Here is a 20,000-nt window from a genome sequence, read left to right as displayed (position 1 = left end):
ACTTTTGAATAATATCACTTTGCTTATAAGAGAAGTATGAAAAGGCAGAAGGCGAGAGAGAAGTGGGGTTTGGCTCATCACCCTCATTCTTAATCTAGTTGGCAGAGTTTCATAGTCCTAATACTCATCAGTACCGCACACTAAACACTGGGGCTATAAAGCTCACACGAATAATGTAATCTTCCTCTGTGTAGAAAGGAGCTGGAAAAAAATTGAGGGACAAAAAAAGAGCAAATGTATGAGTTAAAATGACAGAGGAAGAGCGAGACAGATAGACTCAGAGAACAAGATGTGCAGTGATGTAAAGGTCGGGTAAGCAAAGCATTAAAAGTTCACCCCAGCATCCATTAAAAAATACTGAATTAGCCGTCACATAAATCATCTCACAGCACCATTGTCACATTTTTCCTGTAGGAAACCTATAATTTCAGAAGAGATATGAGCAGGCGGAAGAATTTCTCTTTAGATTCTGCTACTCCCTTTTAATCAGAGGCCATGATATCCCACAACCCCTGTCTCATCTCCTGCAAGTCTCTAATGTATATGTTTTTGAAAAAGGGCCAGATCATTAGTCTATAGTCTTATCCAGCACAATTTGAATGCTCTGCCACTGGCAGTTATGAGCTTGTGGACACAATGTCACTGGCAGACGTAGCGAATTGGCTTTCTAATCTCAGCGGCACGGACAACAATCGCACATGAGTATCTAAATAGCTCGGAAAAGAAAGAAAAGTTGGCAGTGGTATGGTCTGAAGCTAACAGCCTTTACTGTATGTTCGTGAATTTGTTATTAACCCTGGGTTGACCCTGTTCATATTTTATCCTGGCTTACTAATTAATCCCAGGTTTCGAGATTTCTGTCTGTTTACTTGTCAACTCTGGGTTAATGTTCTTATTTGCGTATTTATGAGGTCAATTTGCAACGTCTACTCAATGTTATCAACCTCATAATATTCTGCTTGTGGCGGAAACTGCAAAAGCTTCTAGGTTTTCATAAGCAAGGGTTTCAAGCAGTGCTAAACTTCAAAATTACAAGTGTGAACTGTTGATGTACCCAAGATTTTGAAAAGACAGTAAGCAAGGTTATACGCAGTGTACTAGCCCTGTGTTTCTCTTGTCTCTTTTCCCTTTTTAAAATTTATTTCTGCTTTTATGTTACGCTGTGATAAGTTTAAGGTGTAAATAAAGTTTCTTCCTCTTTCCCAGGGGCTCATTGGAGAGAAGTACGGCAGCATTCGGGTCCCAGGGGAGGTGGAGTCGGCCGAGTTTGAGATGATTTTGGATGCGGCGGTGGAGGCGGGACTCGACACACGGATCTTGGAGGAGTGGTACTGTCGGGATGAGAACTCGGTCCCGCCTGCCTACTACCTAAAACCGAAAGCTGAGATGCTGAAGAACTACCAGAACTCTGTAAGTAGAACAGGAAGGAGAGAATATATTTAAAGAATTATTAGGGATAGTTTTTAGAAATAATGAAAACCATTCTCTATAATTAAATGTATAGCTAATTCCAAAGTACAAGGTACAAATGGAATTAGCTACAAAGTACAAAATGCAGTCTACCACATTTTAGAGAGTTAATTGTATTATAGTATTATACTATACAATTACAGTTGAGGTCAAAAGTTTACATCCCCCTTTCAGAATCTGCAAAATGTTAATTATTTTACAAAATAAGAGGGATTATACAAAATGTATGTTCTTTTTTTATTTAGTACTGACCTGAATAAGATGTTTCTCATATAAGATGTTTTACATATAGTCCACAAGAAAAAATAATAGTTGAATTTATAAAAATGACCCTGTTCAAAAGTTTACATACACTTGATTCTTAATATAGTGTTGTTACCTGAATGATCCACAGCTGTGCTCTTTTTTTGTTTAGTGATAGTTGTTCATGAGTCCCTTGTTTGTCCTGAACAGTTTAAACTGCCTGCTTTTTCTCAGAAAAATCCTTCAGGTCCCATAAATTCATTGTTTTTTTTTTTAGCTTTTTTGTCTTATTTGAACCCTTTCCAACAATGACTGTATGATTTTGAGATCCATCTTTTCACACTGAGGACAACTGAGGGACTCATATATAACAATTACAGAAAGTTAAAATGCTCACTAATTCTCCAGAAGGAAAAACCACGCATTAAGAGCCAGGGGGTGAAAACTTTTGACCTCAACAGTATTAAATACTCTATTTATAACAAAATATATTTGTTATTGTTTTAGTTCATAGTTTTTAAAAGAAGTCTCATATGCTTACCATGTCTGCAATTATTTGATCAAAAATACAGTAAAAAACTAAATTAAAATATTTATCAATTAACAATTTTTCACTATTCTTTGATGAATAGAAAGTTCATAAGAACAGCATGTATTTAAAAGATAATATTTTGTGACATTACAAATACAGGCTAAATTCCAATTTAAGGTGGGCATAAAGATGCAAAAAATGGCTCATTTTTAGTATTGTTTGCTTGTTGATTGTCCCAAGTGTAAGGTGTTCCATTAACCTAGAAACTGTGTAAACAGCAAATGCAACAGGAACATGGATTTAAATTTGAATAATAAAACCCAAACACATATAGGATACTTTATCGCTTCATTTCATAAGTCTGCTTTTGAAGCAAATGAGAGGGCATCCAGGATTTCGTTCAGCTTCCAGTAGACCTGACCTGTCCCGCACACACAGGAACAACCTGTAAATGTCAGTGGCTGACCGGTGCTGTTGCTGTTTTATATAGAGCACTGTAGAAATGGCAGGCCCAAGAGAGAACACTGTTCACCGCCTGTCGAGTTTATTAGCTTCATAAATTCAGTTTGTCTTTCATTAAACCTTACTGGGGCTCTGTCTTCCTTTCTTGCACACACACAAATTCTGTTTCGCTTTCTGTCATCCGTACACACACACAGATCATATAGCGTTGTATAAATCAGGTTGTAACGCAGAGTGGCTGCAAATTGAGGGAGCGTCTGTGAAGCTGAGGGACTCTGTTGGACTAAAATGAGAAAAGCAGCAGGGACTGAGTTTCTACCTGCTCTCAGCAGAAACACCCACTGCTGTCTCTCTCTCTCTCTCTCTCTCTCTCTCTCTCTCTCTCTGTTTCTGTCCTCTTTCTCTCTTGTAGGTGACTGGGTTCATGACAAACACTTCCTAAAATATTACTTCAGTAACACAGTGTGGTGTCTTTCTTTCACTTAGTCTGTTCAAGCAGACACAGTCATTTGTATCGTTGGGTGAACTCTAGTAAATTGGACTCCTTTTGACATCCCTCTACATTACATTGGGTTCCTGTGACCATGGAAATATTTGGAACTTTTACATTTTTTACTTCTAGGCATGACCTGGAAAAGTCAATGGAAAATCTCATTGAAAACATATAACATAGTTTTCATATAAATATATGTTTTAAATATAGTAATATTTGTTTTTCTCTAGTTATACTGCATTTTGCTGCAAAATATTTAATCAGCTAGAGATTTTGCAAGTGCTCTAAAAAATAAATTGTAATAATTGTTTTATTAAATTTTTGTTTTAAAATTGATTTATTAAGAAATATATATAAAAAAAATCCATATACATTATCTGCTATGCACTGACAAAAACTAATGAAGTAAAATAAATAAAGTGAAGTAAAATGCTTTTTATATGAATATATTTTAAAATGTAATTTATTCCTGTGATCAAAGCTAAAGTTTCAGCATCATTACTCTACAGTGTCACATGATCCTAATATGCTTTTTTGCTGTTCAAGAATCATTTTTATTGTTATTATTATCAATATTTAAAACAATTGTGTAATTTTTTTAGGATTCTTTGATGACTAGAAAGATCCAAATATCAGCATTTATTAGGAAGAAACTATAGAAATTAATACCTTTTATTTAGCAAGGATGCTTTAAATTGATGAAAGGTGATGATAAAGACATTTATACTGTTACAAAAGATTTCTATTTCAGATCAATTCTGTTGTTCTGAACTTTATATTAATCAAAGAAACCTGAAAAATCTACTCAGCTGTTGTTACATAATAATAATAATAATAATAATAATAAATATTTTTGAGCAGCAAATCAGACTATTAAAAGGATTTCTGAAGAATCATGTGAGTAATGATGCTAAAATTTCAGCTTTGAAATCACAGAAATAAATTACATTTCAAAATATTCAAATAGAAAACAGTTATTTTAAATAGTAAAAATATTTCAAAATATTACTGTTGTACTTTGGATCAAATAAATGCAGGCTTGGTAAGCAGATGAGACTTCTTAAAAAATAAATAAATATATTACTGTTTAAAAACTTTTGACTGGTGGTGTATTGGTGCAAAAACTTGCAAAAGAGAATTTGAAAGTAAATTTTACTTCTTTTTCAGTGTAGCACTGTGTAATAACTTGAAAAATAGCAAAGTGCAGTAAACTGTAAAACTATTTTGCTACAAACCTATGTATTTATGATGACTATGACAAATTAAAATAACATGACAACAAATACCATTTTGCAGAATCAAGCACCACAATGGACTGTCATTGTGCAACTAAAGTAACTAAAAGTGGCTGACACTAGAAGCCTTGGGCACATCCAGGTTAAAAATGGCTGTGCCTCCTACTACATTAAAAATAAGGTGCATTGTGACCGACAAAAATCACAGAGAAGTTATAGAAATGCTTTGGTCTAAAGGTGTTGAAACCTATAACTTAGTTTTTATTTAGTGGAGTTATTAATAAAGTAAAGTAGACTACAATAATGTTAAAGTTGTAGCACAGCAGTTTCAGGTTTTATTCTGATCTGTGTCATGCCCTGATGCCAGCCACCCTTTCTCTCTCCACTTTGCTGGTGATTATAAAAATAAAAATAGCTAAATAGCTAAAAAACATTACTTCATGTTCTTGAAATTCTTGATTAAATAGATTCCAACTAAAATGACTGGATTTCAACAGTCAAAATTTGCAGAACAAATGTTACAGCATCTGTACAGGACAAACAAAGCCTCAGTACAGTTTGTGCTAGAACAAGATTAAAACTATGCTAGCTGTACTAGCTATATTTAGCATTACAGTTAAACCAAAAAGTGCAGAGTAATATTGTTTTTCAGTGGAATGAAAAAAGTGCTAATGAATGTAAATGGGACCGGATATGATCTAGATTTTCTTTTTTTATTGATTTAAATGGCCAACATACAAACAATAGAACCCTAAATAATTGGATGACTCCATATGTGCTTTTACCCCCACAGATGGAGTCAAGCACTGTAACAAAATCAAAGAACGACAAGGCTTGGAGGGCAGTCTCAGAGGAAATCAAGAGGATCTTCAGAACCTCTGTTTTACAGCTGCAGGAGAAGGGAACCATGAAGAGCGGTCAGGCCAAGAAATTTCTTTGCTCGGGTAAACTCTAGATATATTTACAGTTATGACTGAGCTCACACCTAATAAATGCTTAGTGTTATTTTTTATGGCGTTAAATGCCTGAGTGGGTTTGCAATGGGTTTTGCAGCAAGAGTCAACACTGACTGTATATGTAAATATACTAAGGGTACTTAAATTTAAAACTTAACCTATTTTCCTCTAAGCAGATTCCACATCTAATATGACTTGATACTTGATATAATTCTCTCATCTATTTTTTATAACCTCTATGTTCTGTGAGTAATTTTGCTCAAAATACATGTTTGGCACTTAAAAAGAATAGTTCACTCAAAAATAAATGTCTGTCATTAATTACTCACCCTCATGTTGTTCCAAACCCATAAGACCTTTGTTCATCTTCAGAACACAAGTATTATTTTTAATAAAATCCGAGAGCTTTCTGACGCTACATAGACAGCAATGCAGCTACCATGTTTAAGGCCCAGAACGGTAGTAAGGACATCATTAAATTGACAATAATGACTATTCAACAATTTCCTCTCTTCTGTGTGTCTTCGATGAGTGTTCACAAGAGTACCACAACACTAAGAGAGATGACCCAATATGTGAAGCAATTTCCAGCCAACCACATTAAGCTAATCTGAGTCTTAATAAGCAGTTTCGCTCTAAACATTTCAATGGTGCTTGATGCTTAACATTTAGCTTGTTTATCTGTAAAATTACATGCATAATTAAAAAAGGCTGAATCATGCAACAGAGCCATAGTTTATAGCTATGTGGTTTCAAAGAGAGATCGTATTCAAAGCTCATAATGAATGTAAATGTTATTTTTATCCCGCTCTTGAAAGTCATTGTGACTAAATTAAAATTCGCTCGCATTAGCCAGCATAAGAGGAGATCTAATCAGGCTAACTTAATTCATCCAGGTTAATCCAATATTCAGTGATACAGTTAAGTCTCATCACCATACCCCACATTAGAGACTGTGGGTCGGCACTGGAGAAAGAACAGATTTACTACTTGCTCTTTTATGTCAGAGCATGGGCTTATAATTCAATCACTGCTATAGTTAAGTCTTCATCCTGACATGCAGTGAATATGAAACAACTGCATTCAAGAGGATCCCCTAAGCGAGGCATTTCTTCTTCTTCTTCTTCTTTTTTTTACGTGAAGAACAATTTGCTCGCAGTTGCAGAGGTTTCTTTCATTAAAACTGAGGTGTTCTGTCTGACTTCAGAGCATCAGTGTGCTTGTGCACTCTGATGTCTGATGGATGTCGCATCCTGTGGGTCTTTATTAAAAAAGTATCACTGCATCATAGAAAGTATAGGTATGCATTGGTAACACATTTCACAAAAAATATGCAAATAAAATAAAAGACAGTAATATTGGTCTGAGATCAGATTACCTGCTGACTCTCAATCAGTTTATTTTGTGACAGTAGACCTCACATGCATGACAAAGATTAAGTATGGTGTAGTTTGATATAGTATGTCTTACATTTATTCAATTAAATGTAATACATACATATTTTAAATAAATACAGCTGAGGTCAAACGTTTACATACATCTTGCAGAATCTGCAAAATGTTAATTATTTACCAAAATAAGAGGAATCATACAATAGTTCTGACCTGATTCTGAATACGATATTTCACATAAAAGACGTTCGTGTTGCTACCTGAATTATCAGTTACTTTTTGTATTATTATTATTGATAGCTGTTCATGAGTCCCTTGTTTGTCCTGAACAGTTAAACTGCCTGTAGTCTTCAGAAAAATCCTTCAGGTCCCACAAATTTCTTCTGTAGCTTCTGAAGGGTACTAAATGAAAAATAAAAATAAAAAATACACATCTTCATTCTGTTCAAAATTTTATACCCCTGGCTCTTAATATTTTGTTCTTTCCTTCTAAAAGGTCATTTTTATAAATTATTTTCTCTTATTTTCTCTCATATGGACTATGTGTAAACGTCTTTTATGTGAAATATCAGGTCAGTACTAAAAAAAATACCATGCATTTTGTATGATCCCTTTTATCAAAAGTATTTTCCAAAACTTTGTGTGAGAATGTATGAAAATAATGATATTTACTTGCAATATTTTTTATTGACCCTACATCTATACTACATTGCTGTAGAAGGCATGTTAAAATATTATGCATTTTGGATATTTTGCTATTACAATTAAATAACTGTTTACTTCCAGAATAAAAATTCCCTAATAATTTACTCACCCCCATGTCATCAAAGATGTTCATGTCTTTCTTTCTCAGTCAGTGAACATTCCAGGATTTTTCAATGCAGCTTAAAAGGGCTCTACACAATCCCAGCCAGGGAATAAGGGCCTTATATAACAAAACGATCAGCCATTTTCTAAAAAAAAAAAAATACAAATGTATATACTTTATATACTTTAACCACAAATGCTCATCCTCCACTACCTTGAACGTGACCTAGTCACGTTGGAAAGGTCCTGCATGATGTAGGTGGAAGTACTGACCCAGTATTTACTCTACAAAGCGAATATACAAAGGAAGTCAAACACCCTTACAAAAAAGGTAAAACAACAATGTCAGATGATTTTGAAGTTGGGGGAGAAAATGAGATGAGAGTTGTTACTCAACCCTACTTTTTGAACCGGAATACACAGGCGAAGAACTAACTGCATGTGACCTTTCCAACGTGATTACGTAATCAAAAAGTATATGAAATTGTATTTTTTTGGTAAATGAACGATCGTGTTGTGAAGTAAAACCTTTATTCCTTGGCTGGGATCATGTAGAGCCATTTGAAGCTCCAATTTGGACCTTCAACCCATTGGTTCCCATTGAAGTTCACTATATGGAGAAAAATCCTGGAATGTTTTCCTCAAAAAAGAATTTTCGACTGAAAAAAGAAAGACATAAACATCTTGGATGACAAGGGTAAATTATCAGGAAATTTTAATTCCAGAAGGCTAATCCTTTAATATTTTTGTGGAAAATAATTTTATATACAATTTTTAGAATATTTTTGATGAAGAAAAGAGTTTTAAAGAACATTAGCTTTAAATAGAATTTTAATCAATTGATCTATTGATTGTTGATGTTTTTTTTAAACAAACCAAAAATTTGACTGCTGTGTATATAGTGTATATAATATAATTAATAATTTCTTTAAGCAGGTACCCTATTTGTTTCCTAATGTGTTTTCTAATTTGAATACTAACACCAGAATGAACAAAGTACCGTACATGTGAAATTTAATTGAGGTAACTCTTTCCTGGGGATTTGCAGTCGTTTATTTACCATCTTTGCATTCCCCTCTCCTCTCGTTTATAAAACAAGCTGCAAGTATGTGATACTAAGCTGACGAGGTTGGCAGGCTATCACTAGAAGGCTGCCTTTGGAGGACTTTGATAAAACCAGGCGAGGCTGGATTAAGAGATCATATCACTTTTTTCTTCGTCAAGGCAGCTCAGAAAGACGGATCTAATCATTTGCTAAAGACTGGCAAATGCGGGGGAAACGCTCACCTTGTGACATCAAATTAAGCATGTTTTCTGAAAGTGTCACTGAAGTGTTTTGGGAGTAAATAGTGGCAGGGATGAAAACCATGAATGAAAACATTCTGTCATGCAGAACTGGGTAATTATTATGCTCTCTCTGTTTTCTGCTGTCTTTCAGCATTAGAGGATGAACTGGATTTCGCACTAGGCAAGCAAACCCCAGCCTTCCTCAAGAAATGTGTATGTTATATCCGGAAGATATCAAACTTTGATCGTTTTGCTAAACTCCCTGAGATGGCACGCTACATGGACATCGTGGTGAGTGCCGACCGTGTCATGAGAAACCAAGAAGCCTACGAACGTCTTCTGAAAGTTAGAGACGAGTTCATTCCGATGGTGGTGGCGGCGTCCAATCTTCGTGTCTACTCGTCGGTCACTCACTGTGACATGAAACTTGGCTACTCGCAGGAAGTTGAAAGCCACTACGTCGAGGGTCTGTGTAAACAGTTTTATGAAGACATGGTGGATATCATCCAAGCCACGGTCCAACAGAACTTTGACACAGAGACAGATCCACTCTATGATGAAATTATACAGCACCTGTCGCTGTGCAAGACTTTCTCATCTTTTTATGTGTACAAGAGTGAAGCCTTGGACATAGTCCAGGAGTACCTGTACCCCTCCAAAGGTGGTCGAATAACACCCCAAGTGGTGTATGGAGGACCCTGCACTGGAAAGACATTGTTACTTGCTGAAGTGGCAAAACAGGTGAAAAGCATGTATGGTATGCACGAATGTGTGTGTGGGGGTGAGAGAGAACGCATGTGTGAACATACTGACCTGCTTTTTAAGGCCATCTGGATGCCGGCACATGTTAGATTAATGCTGCGGGATGCCTGTATTTAGCCTAAAGCTGTTCTTTGCTTCCTCTGACTTAATATCTGATGTCATGGCATGAGATTCAAATTAACATTAAGGTATTTTGGGCATCTGTTACATGAATTTGTCTGCCGTAACAGATTTTGTGCATTCCCATGTATCTGGAGGCACAAAGTAGTTCAAATACAGATCATTGCATTTACAAGCTGATATAATTTAATTGATAATAATAATTAGATATAATTATTCATATCTGTCAGCTTCAGCCAATACTTAGGGTTTATGGAGATCAGGAGTGTGCTTGTGTCATGTGTTGATGGTCAGACTTGACATTGTTGATACGTTTGGGGGCGAGGAACAAAGGAGGAAGGGTAGTGTTGACATTTCCTGTCACCCATGGCAACACGTCACAGACCTCAGTCTCTAATGTTAGTTCGCAGATGATGAGCCTGGGGACCTTGACTAACTCCCTCGTCCTTGCTTATGTTCTCTCTATCTCAATGTCCTTCTATTTAACCACACACTACAGAGACACAGATACTCTGCAATATTTATATTTATTATACCCACAAATTGCATCCATTTTCTATAATCAAGAGCATGCCTGTGTCATGCCAATTAGTCTCTTAGCATGATTTCATGTTTGGTACAGCTGGCATGTTTTATACTGTCCTTGTCAGTGTAGTACGGTATTAAGAATCATGCTGCAAATATAAGCACAGTGATGCATTCAAGTAGCAATCTGGACACACACACCCTTTGGCTAATCATACAAATGCACAGACACACAGTCCTCTTGCAAATGGTGGCTTTGGAAAAGCGTTTATCATTAATTGTCAGCCTCTCCCGACAGAGAGAAATACATTTTCATGTTTCCCTGAATCACAGCTGGGGGGACTCTTTAACCACATCCAAGAAAGAACTGTGCTAAGGATGAGGGAACATTTCAAACTGATTTAAAAAAAATCCTTGGCACGAAAAAATCCAGTGCTGACTCTATTGCTGTTGAGTACATTTGATTATTTGCTATACATTCCTCTTAGCTGTCAAAGTTAGTGTACAGTGGATATACTAAATAATAAATTGACTGGAGTCACTTGAGTTTTGTTTGCTAGAGTCATACTTATAATAACATTGCTGTAGGTCACAGCAGTTCCTGGATTTTTAACCATGTGTGTTTTTATAGCAACAGGACACAAGATCCTCTTAAACATTAAAGGGGTAGTTCACCCAAAAATGAAAATTAGCCCATGATTTACTCACCCTCAAGGCATCTTAGGTGTATATGACTTTTTTCTTGCAAGCTTTATAATGGCAGTGGGTGGGTATTTCTGTTTAACAGTCCAATAAAGTGCATTCATCCATTATAAAAAAAAGTGCTCCACGAGTCTCCACGGGATGAATAAAGGACTCCTGGAGCAAATGGATGCATTTTCATAATATCCATATTTACAATGTACACAACCGCTCAAAAGTTTGGGATCAGTAAGACTTGTGATGTTTTTTTAAAGAAGTCTCTTATGCTCATCAAGACTGTATTTATTTGATCAAAAATACAGAAAAAACAATAATACTGCACAATGTTATCACAATAAAAAAATAATGTTTTATTTTAATATACTTTAAAATATTAATTATTCCTGTGATGCAAAGCTTAATTTTCATGCTATCACTTTTTATTATTTTAATTCACCTTGGTGAATAAAAGTCATCGGATGCAAAACTAACTTTTACATGTTGTTTGAACATTAATGTGTGTTGGCAGTTTGTGTACACAACCACCCTACAATGATAAAAATCCACCCAGTGGTATTTTTTAATCTTTAAAAGTAATATCCCCTTTTTAAAATCAGGTCATTCTCAGCTTCTTGTCGTTGTGACGGAATACAGTTGAATGACAAGAGCATCTTACCTTAGACCCGCCCTCACCGAGCTGAAACAGTCCAAATACGATTGCCATTGTGTCGACTCAGGTTCAGAGGAAGACTCTAAATGTATCTGGCTTGTATCTAGCTTGTTGGCAAGTTTCACAGATAAACACGGCTAAATTCAGCTAAATGCGGCTAATATTAAAACAAATATTAAGCAACACAATTGCTTCCGGCACTGATAATAAATCAGTATATTAGAATGATTTCTGAAGGTACTGAATACTGGATTAATGATGCTGATCAATTCAGCTTTAATCACAGAAATACATTCAAATTTTTAATGTATGCTAAAATAGAAGAACGTTGATTTACATCATAATAATATTTCACAGTAACATTTTTTCTGTATTTTTGATCAAATAAAGGCAGCCTTGATGAGCATTAGAAACTTATTTAAAATACATTAACATTTTTACTGATCCCAAACTTTTGACAGGCAGTGTAATATTCACTTTTCTCTAGCTTCCACTAACTGTCATACGTGGAAGCTGTTCCGGGCGGATGATGTAGGATGTATGCATTGCACATGTGCCGCTGAGAAGTGGCAATCATGAAATGAGAGGAGACAGCAAAACCAAACACTGGAGGATTTGTAAAAAAAAAAAAATGTCAGAGGATTTTTCCAAAAGGAGCCAAAAAAGACTTGTTTTCCTTTTCTAAAATGAGGAAACTTTGCTTTCTTAGCTTCTGTAAACAATTGTTGGTTTTTGCAAGATCAGTGGCACATGCACAATGCATACATCCTACGTCAATTGCCCAGGATGACGTGCACGTTTGACAGTTAGCGCAAGTTAGAGAAAAGTGATTATTACATTTTAAATATGGATATTTCTCATACATAAACACATTTATTCACTAAAGGAGGCACTTATTCACCCCCAAAGTAGTGTGAGGCACTTTTTTATTATAAATACATGTACTTTATTGGACTTCTTTTGGACTGTTGTACAAAATCACCCACCCACTGACATTATAAAGCTTGGAAGAGCCAGGACAACTTTAAATATAACTCTTGATTGGATAGGATGCTCTGAGGCTGAGTAAATCATTTCATTTTTGGGTGAACTAACCCTTTAAATAATAATGTACATAGTAGTTGTATTTTATGTAGATCATATATTTGTAAATGACCAAGCTACTAAAATCAGATAACAAAATGACCACTTTTGCACAAAATAACATCTTAATCTTTTCCTAATTGCATATAAATATCATATGAATATCAAACTGGAAAACATTCAGTAAACTATACATGAATGCTGTATTTCTGAGCTTCTGTTTCATTTTCATTTGTTTAGGCTTATTCATGGCTACAGAAAGAGATGGGACCAGAAACAGACCCGGTTGTCATTGTCAGATTCATTGGCTCCACAGACTTCTCTACTGACCTCCGCACCCTGCTACAGAGCATCTGTGAGCAGATAGCCATCAACTATCGGTGCCTGATCCACTTCTTACCAAACAAGATCCAGGAGATGAGGGAGCTGCTGGTGAATTTGCTGGGGGAGTCATCATTTCACCGACCTCTTGTTATCATCCTGGATGCCTTGGAGCAGTTGTCAGATGTTGACGAGGCCCGAAAGCTGTGGTGGCTGCCTGTCCACCTGCCGCGTACAGTTCGAATTGTAGTGTCCACCCTGCCCAACAAGCATGGGATACTCCAGAAATTACGCTGCCTGATACACGACGAAGATGCCTATGTTGAACTGATGCAAAGAGATCGCAAAGCTTGTAGCCAGACACTTAAACAGCAGCTTCTGGGTGTCAAAAGGAAAGTGACCTCTGGTCAACAGATATATGTGAATGAGGCGATGGCAAAATGTACACTCCCCATGTTTGTCAACCTCATCTACCGAGAGGTAGTTCACTGGCGGTCACACAAGGATGTAGATGACAAATCATTGTGTTCCACAGTGCACGAAAGCATTGAGCAGCTTTTCTACTCTATTGAAAACAAGCTTGGCTCACGCTTTGTCTTTCGGGCACTGGGTTACATCACAATGGCACGGGCAGGCCTGACAGAGCTGGAGCTAGAGGATATCTTATCTTTGGACAACAGTGTCCTTGGGGACATCATGGTGAGCTCTAATCTTAAAAGCCCGCTGCGTATTTCTTATGATTTCATAGCCAGACTAAAAGAAGAACTTGAAGGTTATTTAGTGGAGCGTCAAATCCGTAATGTAACACTAATGGTGTGGGCAAATCGCCATCTGCATCTTATAGCACAGAAGCTATACCTCAGTAATGAAGAAGATGTACATCAAATGCATAGTCTTTTGGCTGAGTACTTCCTTGGGGCATGGGCAGGTGGTAGAAAAAAGATATTCCACTGCGACAATAATCACTTCGCCTCACTGAATATCTCGCACCATCGAAACCCTCATCACCAGCAGAGCCTTCATGGCCATGACAAAGCTTCTGCTGACAAGCACTCTTATGACAGACAGACACCTGAACAACCCTGGGTGTTCCAGTGTAACTTGCTAGAGCCGGACATCTTCTTTGTCAACCATCGAAAGATGACGGAGCTCACGTACCACCTGACAAGGAGCGGCCGGACAGATGATCTCATGTATGGTGTCATCATGAATTTCAGCTGGCTCTACACTATGATAAAGATAGGGCAGTTTGACAAGGCCCTGTCAGACATTGACCTAGCTTACAGCTACACGCAAGAAAAGGAGCTAAAGTTTCTCGCAACTACACTCCGCAGTATAAAGCTTAAAGTGACAAAGAATCCTGCATCACTCTCTGCTGAACTACAGCAAAGGCTCCTTCCAGTTGTCACATCTCTTCCCAAGCTCAGACACCTGCTTCTTGAATGTGACAAGGATGGTCCTAAATACTGTTCCATTGTGCCACTGCACTCTTCCATGGATGTCACCTACAGTCCCGAGCGACTACCACTCTCTCCTAGCTATATGCAAATTGTGGAGATTCTACCTACTTTAGCTCCAAACATAGTAATTGCGGCCCTCGAAGATGGTTCCGTCAGCACATGGGATGTTGAGAGCAGACAGCTGATAAGGCAAATAGACACAGCGAGGTCGGTTGTTCTTGGCATCAGGCTAACCACAGATGAGAAGTACCTGGTAGTGGCCACTACAAAAAATACACTGCTCATTTATGACAACCACAAGTCCTGCTTGTTGTCAGAGGTGGAGGTGAAAGGGTCCAAGCACTGTGGCATCACAGGCGGAGTAGCATTCATTAATGGATTCACCTTGTCCAGCCACCATGCCTTAGCTTGGCTGGAGGCAAGCAAAGACGTCAATGTGATTGATTTGCTCTATGGCTGGCCCTTGTATCAGTTCCATTGCTGGTACGAGGTAACCTGTGTCCAATGTTCCCCAGATGGAATGTATGCTTTCTGCGGACAGTATCTGAACACAACCACCATATTCCACCTTGGCAGTGGAGACAAGCTTGCTACAATGACTTCTGAATTCTCTGGTGGCTTTGTTAAGTCCATTCTGATTCTAGACACAATCCATCAAATGGTCATGATTGACAATGAGGGCAGTCTCTCCGTGTGGAACACCAAAGACATCACAAATCCCAAGCTGATGGAGGATTATGACTGCAGAGGAGATGAGAGTGAAGTGGTGGGCATAGAGCTTTCTGAGGATCAACGATCCATCCTTATTTGCAAAGCAAGAAGCATTGAGGTGCTGGACACCAAGATTTGGAAGATGGCAGAAAAGTTCAAAGCCAAGCGTACTGAAAAGTTTGTGGCGGCCGTTCTTTCCAAGAATAGCCAAAGTATAATAGCATCCATGGAGAACACATCATCCATATTTGTGTGGAGGAGAGACAGTGGGCAGTGCATGGCCAGCTTGATAGAGATATCTGGAGCCATTGTAAAATTGATCAAATCAACACACCATAACTTGCTGCTCTCTGTGGCCAGCAGTGGTGTACTTTCCGTGTGGGACATTGACATTATAACAGCCATGTCAAACATTGATAAAACTGGGAAACCTATCCAAAGTCTCCAGCTCTCTGGCCGAGAGGATTTTGTGTACACCACGGATGGGTCAGAGGTCATCCACAAGTGGAACTACAGCACAGGTTTTATTGAGATGGTCTTCAAGCATGAAGGCCTTGTTGAAAACTGTGTCTTGACAACATCAGGTGACCTAATGGTGACATCTGATGATAAAAGTAGTCAGTACATCTGGCACACAACCACAGGTGAGAATATATTCCGTATCAATGGTCAAAAGATCTCACAGCTTCTCATCACACACAATGATCAGTTTGTAGTGTCCCTTTGCGAGCAGAACGCCTCCCGCGTTTGGAGGCTTGCAACTGGTCACAAGGTGTGCAACATTTTGGTAACACTCCAGCATGCCCTCATTACCACAGCAAACACATTCCTTGTGGGAGCCAACAAGAATAAACTGCTGGCTGTTAGCTTGTGGTCAGGCAGTGTTTCCAAAAAGTTCATCTGTGATGATGGGATCACAATTGTTAACTTCAAGTTAATTCCTGACAGTCCAGATTATGTTGTTTTCATCACCTCCACAGAAACCGTTTTCATCTGGAGTGTTGCAGATGAGTCTGTGTGCAGGCGAGTGCAGCTGCCTAGCAACTTTTTAAAGAACCTGGAGGATTTCCAAATCTCACCAAATGGGAAATTAGGCATTATGTCGAAAGGTGATGAGAACATTAATATCCTAGACCTGCACAGTGGTAAACTGCGTCTGGTCCATGCTGCCGGCATAATATGGCGGCAAAAGCTCTCACGAGATGGACGCTACTTAGTATACATCTGTTTCCGGAATTGCGACGAAGATGATGATGCAGGTGTGGTTTCAAGTCTGATTGTCATGAGACTGGCAGATGGTAAAAGCATCGGTACCTGCTCCCTCTACAAAACACCAACCTATCTGTGCCTATCACAGCGAGCACTTAACATCATTGTGGGATTTGAAGATGGCAGCATTGGCACCTACACAGTCGTAGACCGTGTGGATGCTGCTCTTAAAATCAAGATCGCCACCTCAAACAGTCGCCAAATTGTTAACAATGCCTCACAGAAAGTACGACCCAAGTGTAGCACCAATGCCTTCAAGACCATTGCTGACTGTGTGTGGAGAGAATCCACTGAGGTCTTTTCACGGGACAGTCCTATCAATGTGTCTGACAGTGGAGAACCAGAGTCAACAACACCCACAAAGAAAACTGAACTGCTGCAATAAGAGCGCCCTCTGTAGGACAGTAACAGGCATGATGGAACAAAGCAAGGTTTGGATACAGGTGAATATTGTTTACAGCAACTTTGATTCAGCTGCACAGATCAGTTCTCTGGGTAACACACAGCAACTGGCCAATTTCTATTAAGCTGCACTTAAGCTGCAATTAGTCACCTTGATTTCTTATATCCATCATCAACTTACTGTCAAATGTATACACTAATACACAAATTAATTCATAACTAATGTCATTCACTTGAAAATGATATGCTCTTCCTTCTTATGTGTATGCCAGTGTGGCCATATCATTCAGATTTTGTATGAGTTTAGTCAAATCAAGCCATAATATCACTTTATACAGAAGCATTGAGAAATGTAATATATTTGTAGCCATATAAAAGTTGCTGCCATTTTTTTTTTCAAATATTTATTTGTGTCTGTTTATTAATGTCCTCTGGTACTGTACTAAATGGAAACTTATGTACATATGTGTACATATGTACTTTGGCTGCTGCAGTTTGTGCAACTACTTAAATATATGTTACGTTGTGCTAAATGCAATCAAAGTGAGTGCCTGGATTTTAACCTTTTCTTTGTTACAGAAACTGATGAAGAAAAATTTGCAGGGAATTTCTAAACAAATATTCATCACTACAGTTCAGCATACAATGAACATTAAGCATACAGTGAATACAAATTTGCTTAATTTGAAATGACATCATCTAAATGAGGATCATTGGAAAGTATATTTCACTCTTCAGGTATTCAGAGTAGAGTCTGGAGTCATTATGAGCTTCTTAGTAAATTCAGAATGCATTCCAGACTTTCTCTGACCAAAGTCGCATGGGAGTCCATCAGCCCATGTGTGGAATTTGTTCGCAATGACAGACATCCTCATATTTAATTCAACACCAATTCACCAGTTATTATCACTATATACACCACAGCAGTACAGTCCAAGTCTAATTTTGTGGTGGGAAAAAGATATATTTTATTTCATCAGTGAAAGTATTTGAACTGACAAACTGATACTGAGAAGGTCATCCTCTGACTCGACTAAATCCAAGAGATTAATAGTATTAACGGCATTACTTTTAAAGAATGTGCAGTTCATTGTATCAAAGGATGGTACAGTTGTATCAAGCTACAAATGCTGAGTACTGATTCGAGGACTAAACCACTATCGAAGAGTCATGTGTAGCATCTCACCAAGAGTTTCTACGCCTTAACAGTTGGGTCATCTTCTACAAATGTGTATTTGTAATTGTTCTTTGTGAGGTAATGGTTGATTGATTGTGTGCTTGAAAAAAATACTACTTTGTACTTTCATGTTATAGATGACTTAGAGATATTTATGAATAGACTATATGTTATCATAAACAAGGTTTGCCAAGGCAGTGTTTGGTGGTTGCACTTTATTTTAAACGGGTTGTTCGCTGAGGTTGACTTGACTAAGTGTGTCATGAATGCTAACTATACGATTTCTGCCTTCAGTTATGGGTGTTCTCTGGCATATCGCAAACGAAAGTAGTTTCAACAAAACGATCAGCCATGCCCCATTCAAACTCTTCTCTCCATAACTCAAGGGCTATTCCGTCAAATTGTATGTTTACCTCTGGAAATACTGACACATAGGCCCATTTACAACCCACAACCTGTAGCAGTATTCAGGAGTGATTAGCTTCTCCCACTGAAGTGTTTAAACCTATAGACAACATACAATATTTGCCAAAGTTTTATTTATTTTTTTATTTAATTATTATTATTATTTGTTTTCAGAATGTTAAATAGTGTTGTTTGTGACCCTACTTGTTACTTTTCTGGACTTTTCTGGCTTTGTTGTGTTTTCTAGCCTAACTATGGGAACATGCATTGTCTTTGCTAAGATACTGACAAAGTCCATCTCTATTATATTGGAATGCCAGTTTTAGAGTATATTTGAATGTGTCGATATGAGAGCAGTTGAACAGTATATTATATGTTATGTAACTTGAATGACTTTTAACTACATGTTTGCAAAACATAGTTCACACACTGGTATTGAATGTGTTTATTGTATTATTTGTATTGTCAAGATTGAAGATCCCTGTTTAGAGATATATATTTTCATAAATGTTGTACTTACATTTTGTTACAAAGTTGTTTAAGTATTCTAGAAAAAAATAGCAGAAAAAAATGTGTCTGAAAGCAATATGACTTAGTGTGTATGCATTGTTTGTATGGAACATTTTAATGTAATAAAATGGTTTTCTTTCTGCCTCTTAAAACTCATTATTTTCTTCTAAATATATACTGGTCTTCGTTTGGAAAGAAAGATAGTGGTTTATAGATACATAAAAGTCATCATTTTTCACAAACCGGCAATGATACAATTATACCTTTTCTAATCTAGCTGATACTAATCATTCTTGGCTTATCACAGCGATCCCTCAAGAGGCAGGTTGTTTACACGAGAAATGCTTTGCTAAAAGAATTCCCTACATGGCACAATCAGAAACTGAGACGTTGAATGATTTGACTGATAATGGTTTTACTCCCCTGTGCAATGTGCAAACAAGTGTGTTAAATATTTTCCAAACAGTGGGCAGGTGCTATACCATATCAATATTTCAATTACTGCTTGCACACACCTGGATTCTTTCACACACAGTCTGCAGCAGTGCAGGTACCAACACACAAACAACACCATCATAAACAAATAGTAGCTCAGGGCAGAAATGTTGGTGTGTGGTCTCTATGGAAACTAAACCCTCAGTGGAATCAGCCCCCTGTTGTGATGACTATGGAACTGGCATATCAACATTGTGTATCAGGGAAAAACAAATGCATTGCATTTTTTTAAACATAAACTCATCATGGCATAGACACTCTTAGTCATCTCTCCCTGGGAAGTCACTGCACTGTTACTGAACAATTGTCATCAAATAGTCAATATTTGTACTGCTAAATATAGACCTACCACATTTATTCTGAACATCCTCCAGTTTCTGATTTCATTTCCTGGTACGAGGAGTTTCTTACTACAAGCACAAACAGCAATGAAGTCTTCATTTTGTACCGTGAAGTACAATATAGTCTGATATACACACTATCGAGCTTATGGTCAGTAATTTTTTTAACGTTTTTGAAATGTTATAGGCTTA

At 37.4% G+C, this 20,000-nt stretch overlaps 1 protein-coding gene across 1 annotated transcript in view; it reads left to right on the top strand.

The window, feature by feature from the left end:
* Nucleotides 1–19,110, top strand: part of nwd2 (NACHT and WD repeat domain containing 2) — a 66,658-nt gene extending 47,548 nt beyond the window's left edge. Inside the window, exons 4-7 of the mRNA XM_073836574.1 lie at nt 1,207–1,410; nt 5,229–5,379; nt 9,028–9,617; nt 12,958–19,110. Of these exons, the coding sequence (XP_073692675.1) occupies nt 1,207–1,410; nt 5,229–5,379; nt 9,028–9,617; nt 12,958–16,863 (4,851 nt within the window). The 3' untranslated portion in view covers nt 16,864–19,110. The remainder of the gene's footprint in view (nt 1–1,206; nt 1,411–5,228; nt 5,380–9,027; nt 9,618–12,957) is intronic.
* Nucleotides 19,111–20,000: the final 890 nt, after the last annotated feature.

Source organism: Garra rufa, chromosome 3 (assembly GCF_049309525.1).
Source record: "Garra rufa chromosome 3, GarRuf1.0, whole genome shotgun sequence".
NCBI lineage: Eukaryota > Metazoa > Chordata > Actinopteri > Cypriniformes > Cyprinidae > Garra > Garra rufa.
The sequence above is the reverse complement of the archived record's forward strand: the minus strand, read 5'-3'. Positions and strand labels throughout refer to the sequence as shown.